The sequence below is a fragment of the Protobothrops mucrosquamatus genome, unplaced genomic scaffold (assembly GCF_001527695.2).
Source record: "Protobothrops mucrosquamatus isolate PMUCROS unplaced genomic scaffold, P.Mucros_1.0 scaffold1, whole genome shotgun sequence".
In the NCBI taxonomy this organism is placed as follows: Eukaryota; Metazoa; Chordata; class Lepidosauria; order Squamata; family Viperidae; genus Protobothrops; species Protobothrops mucrosquamatus.
The window spans coordinates 1,339,629-1,351,879 of record NW_015386388.1 but is presented as its reverse complement, the minus strand read 5'-3'; the positions used below and the strand labels follow the sequence as shown (position 1 = coordinate 1,351,879).

The 12,251-nt window shown below is 35.4% G+C and overlaps 1 protein-coding gene across 2 annotated transcripts; it reads right to left on the bottom strand.

Moving 5' to 3' along the window:
* Positions 1-92: 92 nt before the first annotated feature.
* NT5C3B (5'-nucleotidase, cytosolic IIIB) lies at positions 93-11,552 on the bottom strand. 2 transcript variants are annotated; one of them, XM_015832231.1, is made up of 10 exons: positions 11,423-11,552; positions 10,541-10,695; positions 8,107-8,205; positions 7,672-7,741; positions 6,380-6,426; positions 5,692-5,777; positions 5,446-5,535; positions 2,833-2,995; positions 1,537-1,737; positions 93-839 (listed from the first exon to the last, which is right to left on the bottom strand). In XM_015832231.1, the coding sequence occupies exons 2-10, from the start codon at positions 10,541-10,543 to the stop codon at positions 714-716; spliced, it is 885 nt and encodes a 294-aa protein (XP_015687717.1). In that variant the 5' UTR covers positions 10,544-10,695; positions 11,423-11,552; the 3' UTR covers positions 93-713. The 2 variants fall into 2 exon arrangements, with proteins under 2 accessions (XP_015687717.1, XP_015687716.1); XM_015832230.1 differs by having other exon boundaries at positions 11,447-11,552.
* Between the last annotated feature and the right edge of the window lie 699 nt (positions 11,553-12,251).

The following is a 12,251-nucleotide window of genomic DNA, read 5'->3' as shown; positions in this document are numbered from 1 at the left end:
TATTTTGGAAAATAAATGTTTCATGAAAACAAAATACAGAACATCAGAAATCCAACAGTTGCATACAAGTCAAACAAAAATCCTTAATTTATGCACACTTTTTAATTATCAGAGTTAAACTTATTTGTTACACATTAATTTTCATTGGAAAAAGCTCAATAACTATTGGGACTAATATGTATTAACCTTATTTTAAAAATACTTTACATTACATCTGGCACCTAAATTCACTCACACATCCAATTTAGAACATGCCCAAATATATAGAATTCCAACAAAGCTACTCACCCAGAAAGCCCTTCAACCCACATTCCACAAATATGCATTAAAACAGCATCACCAATAATACCAAATTATTAGCAAAATTATTTCAATAACTGCAATGTATCTTAAAAGTGGATTGCACCATATTATTGCCATTATTTTCTATTTTAGGAGACAGGGAGTAACAATAGACAAGTCTAATCCATAATATTACTCCCATATTGTTCTTTTAAGAGTATTTAATTCGTCAAATAAGTCCTGATTCTGTTGCAATTTGGCCAAGAGAAAATTGTCTGCTAAATTAGTAGATATCTTGGTACAAATTTGATGCCATTTTAATTAGCAGTATAGTAGATGTAAAAACAAGATTAATGCTAGCTGGGCCCTGATTATGGCAATGTTAAAGAACACTGAGGAGAATATTCCAAAAGGAAACTAGCTGTCAACAGTTAAGGAAGCGTATATAGAGTTTGGGCAAGGATGAAGTGTAAAATACCATTTACTACATCCAATGTTTCATCTTTCTCCAGTACAATATCATAAGCCTCAATGTATTTCTCCCGCCGTTCTTCCACCTGCATGGGACAAAGTATAAATAGCAATTACAGTACTAATCTCAACAAACCTGCAGTCTGTGGTTTCTATAGATACTAATACTATGATGGAACATTTTCTGTGTATGGAATGCCACAAGAAACCCAATACAGATAAAAGGCTAAAAATTCCACCTCAAGACTGAATTGGAAGAATTACCTCATGGTTATAATACCTAGCCTAACTTTTGAGCTATCTTGTTTCTTTCTCATCCCCACTTTCTTTGGTAACAGCTTGTCTGATGAAGAGTTCTGAAGAACATAAAAGCTGGCAGACATGCATCACTGTGGTCATTCTAATAATCAAAAACCGCAACTAGCTAATGAATCTAGCTATTCTGTTAATTTCGACTGCTAATAAAATATTTCAAGTCAGCTCTTATATCACCTGATAGATAAAATTAAAGCTTAGAGACCTAGAGAAGATTGATGCTGCTACTCCTTCACATTATTTCTCTTCAGGCAGAACCTATTTATTCATAAGGCTAGAAAAGACAAGGCAGGAACAACATTAAACACACAAGATAAAACAGCTCTTACTTCCTAATGAAATTTGCTATACCTCTCCCAAGTGAACCATCTTGTATGGCATCCAAACTCTTCTTCTTGAAATAGGTGCCTTATTTTGCTTCCAGACAAGGCTTTCACTGTTTTAGCCATCTAGATACTCTCAACTCACCCTGTCATTCAGGAAGCCAATCCGGAGGATATTCTCCATGTCAGCAACACCATCTGCCATACTGAGGTCACCCATGGAATCTCCAAGCAGTAAGATATTTGTTCTTTTGCACAGTTGCTGGAAATACTCTGTGTTCTTCAGGACTGTGTTGTTCTTGTTATAGATGTGGATAAGAGGATCTTTGAAACCTTGCAGAACACCCTTCAAAGGCAAACATAATGGGTTTATAACATAAAAATGGCAAAAGGCACCTTAGAAGGCATTCTGTGGACATCCACACCCATAAGAGTATGAAACTTTGGTATTAGAAAGATGATAAATTGGAGGCTGGCACAAGTCTCTTAAAAATAATCTTCCAAATTATAAGATTAAATACCAGTCATAGATTAAAATGAAGGTTTGTGTCCAAAATCCACTGCTTGAGAACACTTCTTATGTTTTCAAAGCCTAAGCAGCAGAGGCTCTTTATTTTAAAAATGGATTTTATTAATAATTTTCTTAAATCACATTGATTAAAAACATCCCTAGGAACTGAAGCAGCCAGATCTATAGGGAGCAAAATTAATTTTAACTAAAAGCTGAGGAAAAAACCCCAAGCAATAGTGTCCATAGAAATTAAACCTATCTCCATAAAACAGCATTCTTAATATAGTTTAGAAATGTCTCTACTAAACTGAACAATCTCAAGGATACTGAGTTTGAAAAGAACGTTAACATACTTTTTGTAGATATAGTCCTCAATTTATGATCACAATTGAGTTCAAAATTGGTTGCCAAGAGAGACAACTGAGTTTTGCTCCATTTTAAAATCTTTCTTGCCTCCAGTGTTAACTGAATCACTGCAGTTGCTAAGTTAGTAATACAGTTGTTAAGTGAATCTGATTTTCCCTTTGACTTTGCTTATCAGAAGGTTGAAAAAGGTGATAATGTAATACAGGGACATTGCAACCATAATAAATATGAGTCAGTTGCTAAGAGTCTGAATTTTGATCACATGGCCATGGAGATATTGCAATGGTTGTAAGTATGAAAATGTAAGTGTGAAAACCCAAGTTTTTACCACTTTGAAAAAAATTATCCAAGTCCCTAAGATATTCATTATAACTGCAGCATTCAAAATTCTATACATTGTGGCAAAGCCTGGAATTTTCTTTTATTTATTGCCCCCCTTAACACCTTCTCTGATTCCACAAGAAGCTTTTTGAAGATACTCCCCTCAGGGCAAAATGGCAGAATCCTTGGAATGCTTCCAGGTCAGAGGAGATGAGGTGGGTAAAAAGAGATGATTCAACTCACATTGTCATCAAAGTCCATATAGTTGGAGACCACATTGATGTTAGGGTGGAATACACCAGCCTGATGAATTATTTCCTCTAACACATCACCTACACCTGCTGAAAAGATGAACAGGGGAACTTTGTTCTCATGCAGCTGGTCAAAAAAAATGTTGAAGCCATCTCTAAGTGCAAGAAGGAAGAGAAAGGAAACATTAGGCTAATGCTGAAAAATGTGGGCATTTATATTTGAAGGGCATTGGCAAAGTCCCAATGTTTCTAATAGATTAGCTCAAAAAGGCAATGATTTCTTGAAGCACACAAGTCCTGACAGAAAAAAATGCCCTTTTTATATTATCAACAGTAAACAGTGAACTTATCCACTCACTTATCAGTTTCTTGGAACAAGTAAGGATAGTCAGATTGAAAAAGACAAAAGCTAATAGCAAGTGATATCCTAAAATATACAAAATTGTCAAATCTGTATTTATACAAAGTATAGCTTTCTAGATAGCACATGTGTACTTAAATGCAATAGTTCCAGTGAATAAACGTATTGCTTAGTATGAAATGTCAAGTTTATAATTTTATTTAAAAATACACTTTGGGTGGATGATTTAAACAATGGCTTAAAGTTCTATCAACTGAAAACTCATGCACATAAACATCAGATGGTAGCAAATCCTTTTCTTGACATGTGAGTTCCTGCTGGGTTGGATACCTTGTTATAGATAGTTCTCAACTTCCAACCATTTTTTTAGTGAGTATTCAAAGTTATGACAGCATGAAAAAATGACTTACAAATGGTCCTCATATTTACAACCATCATAGTATTTTGGCAATCATGGCTTCAAAATCCAGGTACTTGGCAACCAATGTATATTTATGACAGTTGCAGCCCTGGGGTCCTATGCTCGCCATTTGCAACTTTCCCAGAGGGCTTCCAACAAGCAATGTGAATGGGAGAAGCTGGATCTGGTTAACAACCACAATGATTAGCTTACTGATAACAGTAAAAAACATAAACTGGGTGCGACTCACTATATTGCTTGGTGATAGACGTTCTAGTCCCAATTTTGGGAATAAGAGCCAGTTTGGTCTAGTGATAAAGATGTTGGCATAGAAACCAGGAGACTGTAAGTTCTAATCATGTCTTGAGCATGAAAGCTGGCTGGCTGATTTTAGGCTAGTCATTTTCTCTCAGCCCAACCCCCCTCATATGGTGGTTGTTTTGGGGAAAATAGGAGGAAAGAGGAATATTGGTATGTTTGCTGCCTTTAGTTACCTATTAAAGTATTAAAGACAGGATAAAAATCTAATAATAAGGATTTCCTGTACCAGCCCAAGATCTTTGGCTAAATGTGGCATGTTTCATTGAAATATGCATTTAATTATCTCTGCATCACCAGCATTCAACATGTGAAGGGGCTATTAGAATAGCCAATGGCCTCTTCACATAATGGCCTCTTCAGTTTATCATCTCAGGAAAATAAAGGTGAACTTTATTATACATTTACTAATAGAATTATTAAAATAAATGCATGTGAAGAGCTCCAAAACCTCAAACAGCACATACTATTATGACTATTTCTGACATTCTGCTTCTGTAACTGAAAAACATTCCAATCCCCATTTACTTCTCCCTTCTTTATGGTTTCTGGTACCATAAAGTTACTGACTCTAATCAAGTTGACACAATTGTGTACCAACAGATTTGCACTGGGTGAAAAAGAACATGCAGAAAATAAGCACTATTAAGTGTGCAATATTAACCTTAAAGCTTTGGGCCAGTTTTTATATTTATATTTATATTTATATTTATATTTATATTTATATTTATATTTATATTTATATTTATATTTATATTTTAATAATAATAATAATAATAATAATAATAATAATAATAATAATAATAATAATAAAGTTGGAAGGGACCTTGGAGGTCATAGAGTCCAACCCCCTGCTCAGGCAGGAAACCCTACACCATTTTGGACAAATGGCTGTCCAGTCTCTTCTAAAAAACTTCCAGTGTTGGAGCATTCACTGCTTCTGGAGGCAGGTTGTTCCACTGGTTAATTGTTCTAACTGTCAAGAAATTTCTCCTTAGTTCTAGGTTGCTTCTCTCCTTGATTAGTTTCCATCTGTTGCTTCTTGTCCTGCCTTCAGGCGCTTTGGAGAATAGCTTGACTCCCTCTTCTTTGTGGCAGCCCCTGAGATATTGGAACACTACTATCATGTTCCCCCTCATCCTTCTCTTTGTTAAACTAGACATACCCAATTCCAGCAACCGTTCCTTATATGTTTTAGCCTCCAGTCCCCTAACCATCTTTGTTGCTCTTCTCTGTACTCTTTCTAGAGTCTCAGCATCTTTTTTACATCGTGGTGACCAAATCTGGATGCAGTATTCTAAGTGTGGTACAGAATTCTATCTTCACGTAAATGGGGAATATTTGATACCAAGAAGGAATAATTGAAATAATAATAATAATAATAATAATAATAATAATAATAATAATAATAATAATAATTATTATTATTATTATTACTACTACTACTATTATTATTACTACTATTATTATTATTATTATTTCTTATACCTCTTTTTTGAATATTATCCAACATGCAAACCTCATACCTGAGTTTAACATCTGATTCTTTCACTATTTGGGCAATATCATTCTTCAGAATCTTTTCCTGAGATAAGAGGTTATGAGCTTTAGTCCACCTGGAAAATATCAGTATCAAGAGGTCTTGTCAGATGAGCTAATTAAAACAAATAGGAGAAAGCTCACCCACCTTCTAAGCAACTAAAAACCCCACAATTCCAACCTGCAAATTGTTTTGGGACATCAAACAGAATAATCTTTGGTACAATACTCACCATTCTATCATGAGGGGCAGTTTGTCCTCCATAGTCTGATAAGGATCAATTTCAATAGGATAGTAATGATGAAGTAAATCTTTCAGCTGGAATATTGGGCAAAATCAACACATTTGTTCAAAGAAAAAACAGATTTTCAAAGCTGATAAGTAGCACTGAATTATGAGTTTTAAAATTAGAACACTAGTGTTTGTTACCTTTCTCTACTGTATGTAATTACATGGAACATTAGATAATGTCAATAAATTTGCTACTGCTGGAAAGGCTTAATCTCTGGCACTTTCCATTTTAATAACATTTACTAACAGGCAAAACCGGAATCTCCAAAGCTGTTTTCAAGTTACATGATGACTCTCATAAGTATCAGCAGTCACTTTCACATCAACTGGTTCCAAATTCACTGAAGCTTTAAAAAATTGACCAGCACTTTCCAAACTTGGTATGAAAGCAGAAAGAAAATGAACTGCTCTCAGTATACTCTTTCAGCAATTGAATTCTTAATACTTGAAGTTTCCAATCTTCAAAGAAAGCCTCATACATTAAAACAGTGAAATACTTTTCTTAGCTAAAAAGCCTAAAAGGTCACAAAATTTTAATTCCCAGGGTTCCTGAAAGCATGACATGAAATGTGAATATCAGTTTGGATTTTAATTCGGATATTTGCTAAAGAATTCCTAGAAGCTCATACCTTTTTTCTGCCTTCTTCACTGATGACCCGGCAGTTATCTATGATATCTGAAGAGATACAAGCAGATTTCTAGAAACTCTTATGCACAATAATGCTGAGTCTAAATTTATTTTGAACATACTGTGTTTTAAAAGCATGTTCTGAGTTTTAAAATAAAAAGGATTAATGCAGATGAATCATAACATGTATGTGGCTATGTGTATTTTGTTATACTATGCAAAATCAGAATTTTAAATTGAGCACAAAATTTAGTAACTTTTAAAAAATATAACTGAATGTTTAAAAACTATAATTATGTTTATTAAAAGATAAGTTTCTAGTTTCTGAGCCTGTAAAAATAAATATGAACATTGTGTATGCTTCCTGCTTGAAAACAAAGATTAGACAAGAGTGCCAGAGAGTAGTACTTTAGACCTGTGTAAATTATTTATATATGCAAAGTTGCCTAACATCTTATTATTTTCCTTACTGATAGCAATGCTTCTCACTTCATGAAATCATATCTTCCAACACCTATTATTCATGAAATTTTTAAATCATAATTATTTAGATTACACTGAAACAACAATTAGATTATATTAAATTGAATATGTTCTATGAATCAAGAATTACATCCTGGTTAAGAAAGAGTGCCTTAATCACAATTTTAAAATGTAATTTGTCATTAAATTCATTAAGCTAAAAATTTCAAAATATTATTTCAATTCAGACAGGCAAAGGGAATTCTCTGAGGGAAATCCTCCTTCTGGCTTAGAAATAGGCAAGAAAGGGAATAACTAAGGGATCACATGATCTCTTCTTTTTCACACTCCAAACCTATATAATATGGGGGTACAAAATAGCCTGGACAAGGCTTAGTCTCACCCTGTCTTTCCTAAGTGCCTTTGACTCCAATAAGGCCACCGCGGTTTAAAAAATATTTATGCATCTGTAAAATAAAGTACTATTTCAGTGATCAAAAGTGGTGGCTAACCAGTAAAACCTGGATTAGCCTGGTTATAATTATCTTAGATTAGCCAAATTATAATTACAATTAGATTGGGGTTTAATGTATCATTTGAATATACCCACAAATACAGTGTATCAATGACTCACTTAAAAGTGGCCTAAAGACCAGGAGCAATAGGAAGAAAAACATAAGAAAAAATAATCTGAGAAGCTTTTACAAGCCACGTTGTAAAGAATGAGAATGAGGACAATAATATGAGAAACAAGAAAGAAAACCATCAAGGAGAACAATATTTTTTTCAAAAGGGAAGTGACAATTTAAAAAGTCCAGAAATTACACTCACTATGCGAAGTAGGACAGCGCTTCCCATTGAAGCCAAACCGAGTAAGAGTCATGTCAAAATCAGAAATGATCTGGATTGAACAGAAAAGGAGACTTAGTAACTTGCCAAAGAATACTGTGTTTAGGTGGCATCCTACAACATCATAGTTCAGAGCCACTTAACAATTAGGTCTCTAAATCAGGGGGTTTACAACATATTTTCCAAAAGCTTTGATGCAACATTCAATCCCAGTTGCGGTTGAATTGTAATTATTAATGAGATGGAGAGAAATACTCAATGTGAAGCATATTATATTAACTGCAATTCATTTTAAGTTACATTTAATTTTGTCCCAGTCCTGCCTATCATTGTTATATGCTGATAAAATTGTTGGAATAAACACATATCCTGAAAAGAGATGGGAAAGAAACTAAGATTATAAAAAGAGTCACACACCTGGAGTCTTGCTGCTCCACCTTTCCTGAGTGCTGAAACTATACTTTTTACACGTTCAGGATTCTTCATCCGGACAGTTATTTTCTGCAACTCAGGTACCTTGAGACAGATATAGTATAGTATGCACAGCACTTAATTATATTTTGGCACACAAATACAATTTTTACAGTTGATAAAAAATTAACATAAAATGTATATAAAAATAAGCCCACAATTAAGATGCATGCAAGAATAGGTAAAAACAGCAAAACAAGGACATTTCCATATGTTTCTATTCCCAGTCCTTTCATTTTGAAATCTGGCATAAGATTATCATCACTTGTGACCAATTTGGAATGCTGAAAAAGCAGGAACACCATGCAATAAAGATAGCTCCCTATAGCTAATTAGTATCGGTAAGAGAATGCAAACACTATTACTCTGTCAATGTTCATAATCTAAATTATGGCACCTCTGGAATAGCAAAAATAATCCAATTTGGCGTCTTTCACATAATTAAAATAAATGTAAATGTCTAGCCCTCCCTTTACAAACTCCAATACATTTGCTAAAAATGTTGGTCTGACTGTTTTGAAAATTAGTCACTGTTGGTATGAGAGAAAATTTTCTCAATTTTCTTTCTGCACAATTTCCTTTGGAAGTATGATGACAGTCAAGTATTTTCCCCAACATCTTCCAAGTATAGATTGCTTTGTAAAGCTTTATGTGTGTATATGGAAGCGAGCAAAGAATAATAAATCACTTTAATCCAGAGGCTGGGAAGCTTACCTCTAAGAATTTTGATTCATACTGATTATATAAATAAGAAAAATCAAGGCAGGTAGCTTTATATAGCAATTGTAAACTAGAATAATTAGGTTCAGTGAGAAGGTTGCCTATGAAACCCACCAGAAAGTTCAGGTAATAAAAGGCAGCATAAGGAAAATATTCTTGTGAATGGAAAGTTCTCTGTTCCCATGCCTGGTATTATAAATTGTAAAATAGCAGAAATTTTTCTATAAATAAATAAAATATAAATAAAACCTGTTTGCTCTCCTTATTTCTCTAACCTATCAGGTCTACATTCCCAGCCTATAATCTCCCAATTTCTTAAATACTGTAAGGTCTCAAATAATCATATCACAAACACCCAAATCATTTGATCTGTAGTATATAAAGAAAAGTTTAGTTTTTTGTATTACTTTCCCAAATCTCCATAATTACACCCAAAAAACAATCTCCCTTACATAATTCTTTATAAATTGTACAAAGCCTAAATCTATAATATATATTTTATCATCTCAAATCAGGTTAAAAATTAACAGGTTTGAATTTACCATTAAATCTACTCAGATCACTCAGCTTCAGGCCTCTATTTGCAATGGAGGGACAATAAAATACTGACCTAACTTATGGGGTTATTTTAAAGATCATATTATTCAGTAACATGAATGAATCCTACAAAATATACAAACACTAAGTAATAAAGATAATGGCTTTTTGTTCAGGAGTGCATGGTGGTTAACACTATTTTCTAACAATACAACAGCCTGTAAAGTAGGTTGGGCTGAGAGAAAGAGTCCCACCTAGACTGAGTGACTGAGGACAGAATAGATTCTTAATCTAACTTTTTAATTACTATATCAAACTCACTTTCAGTTTAATTCATTTACTATAATCAGTCCATTTTTCTGGGCTCTGACAATTCACTGAAGCACTAAAGTCTAAATCACACAATCAACTAAACTAAAATATAGCTGTTTAATCTGTAGCTGTGACTTGTGCAAACTCAAACAAATTGAAGTAAGCTATTGTTTGGACAATTGCCTACCCGTACACTTTACTGAGAGCAAATCTTGACTCTTCCCAAATGAATCTGATCGTGCAATTGACACATCCTACTTGATGCCTCCTGATATGCTGAAATACAACTCTCATAATTTACATTGCCATATTTGGGCTGCACAGCAGTTAAACGACAGCAAAGAAGAGGTTTGGAAAAGTCTAACAACACCTGTGGTCATCCAGTGATCCTCTGGATCTATGAACTATAGCAGGGGTATTCAAACTTGGCCCTTTTATGACTTGTGGACTTCAACTCCCATAATTCCTCAGCCAGGCACGCTGGCTGAGGAATTCTGGGAGTTGAAGTCCACAAGTCATAAAAGGGCCAAGTTTGAAGACCCCTGAACTATAGCGTGCTGGTTTGGGGAAGAATGAACCGCCATTATCCCAGTATATATTCCATTCCACATTAGCCTTGCTCTAGTTTTCCCGGTCAACCCTACTAGCGGACATCCATCCGAAACCTGGATGTAAAGGCAAGATTTGCTTTCCCGTTCACTCTCAAAACCTTGTCGCATCAGTGATTAATTAAACATCACGGTGGCCTTCTAATTGCATTGTGCTCAGAACGTGCCAGGTACCACACGCGCGCTCTTTACAAGTCCCTCACCATGACTCCGGTTCTACGGCTGCTGCAGCTGCAAGCAGAAAGCCTGTTCGGTTCTTCTCAGAAAGGCCGAGGAATGCAGAAAGCAAACCAACGCGAGGCGAGAGCGCTTCTCTAGGCTGCGGAGGCGACTCCTTCCGTACTCGTTAACCAAGTGTCTGAAATCCGAGCAGAGGTTTTATCTTAACTGGGTCACGAAAAGCCAGAATTCTTCCTTTTTCCTCCTTCCTCAATGGGGGAGGAGACGTCTGGAATCAGCCCCTCCCTCCTGAGATGAGGCGGGTTGCCTGCGAACAGTAGATACGCCTTCCCTCCCAGCAAAAGTTTCTGAAAATAGCCGATGCGTTATTATGTTGTAGTTATTTTATTCTTGGCAAACTCAAAAGACCGGCTGCACATTAAAACACTACAAAATGGCTCTAAAGGAATCTTGATGTTTTAAAGATAATTTGACAATCGACGTTTCTCTTGTTAAAAATAGTATGCTTATGCTGTGACGCGTACATTGCTTTATTGATCTTAGTGGAAGGGCAGCAGATATTAATATTTCTAATTAATAAATCATGTCTCGACCCCGCCCTCAAAGTGGGGAATTTAAAGCCCATTCATTTAAGTACCAGAAAATGTGCAGCTGTTTCTTAGAGATTAATTGCATCATACTCTTGTAAAGAATAAATATTCCCTTCTTTTCCCCTCAAAGCATCAGGGCAAGATAACTGTCCCTATTTATTCAGGGCCAAAGAAAATATTTTCTGCCAGTTAACGATTTGGCAATATAGGCAACATTTTTGAAAACGGTTGAAAAGTATCCAGACTGAAAATCTGGAAAAAAATGGAAACTCAGAGTTACTACACTGTCGGTGCTCATTCACAAAACCCCTTTACCTGAGCTGGGACATGGCTGCTTACCAGTTGTTGATGGCACGTGCTCAAGCTGGAGCCTCCATCCTGGGGCCAATCTGTCACGAAAACAGCATAAAAAAAACAAAGACGGAAAGCAGTCGTTTCTAGCAGCAACTGGAGCGAGCTCTTTTTTCTGCAAGCATTTTATACTGCACAGAGGAGGAGCCAAAGGAAATCAGTGAGCTGCTGGGCTCCAATTGGCTTGTTTCCCGAAAACCTCCCTGAAGAGGGAGTGCCTACGCTTTAGCTTTGGAGAGCTTTGCCTGACAACCCGAGGGGTTTTTTGGGGGGAGGGAGGGGTCTGGTAAAAATATCAATTTTATATTTCATAAGGTAATTATTGGTTCTAGTAACTTTTGCTTATAATCCCATGATGATCCCTTTCCTTATCTCTACATCTGCTAGAAAGCACCACGGAAGCAAGAGATCCTACCTGCTCTCACATAAAGGTAGCAACTTGGTCATGTTTTCCAATTGTGGGGAAAGGACTGCTACAGATATGGTAGCTTTCCATTTTCCTTTGATTTGGAGAACAGAATGTTGCTGGGTGTGTAAGTTGCTGAGTGACTTGGACCAATCCCATTATTTAACCAAACTTAGAGAATCACTATTGTAGATAAAAAAGTCAATCTTATGATCTCTAATAAGGAGTTTACTGGGCCTTTAGCATCCCTCTGAAAAGTAAAAGGCCATAAAATACTTGGTCAAATGTAAGATTTATTAGTATGTTATATCTGAGTTACCAAAAAAGGCCCAATTGCCATGTTCATGTTGCATACTGTGTCTAAATTTAAATAAGCCAATTTATTAA

What these genes read in the sequence shown, in the direction of transcription:
- NT5C3B (XM_015832231.1), bottom strand. An exon ending in GCGCTGTCCTACTTCGCATA is followed by an intron (nt 6,427 to 7,671) that starts GTGAGTGTAATT and finishes GTATCTCTTCAG; the next exon opens with ATATCATAGATAACTGCCGG. An exon ending in ATATGGACTTTGATGACAAT is followed by an intron (nt 1,738 to 2,832) that starts GTGAGTTGAATC and finishes TTGCCTTTGAAG; the next exon opens with GGTGTTCTGCAAGGTTTCAA.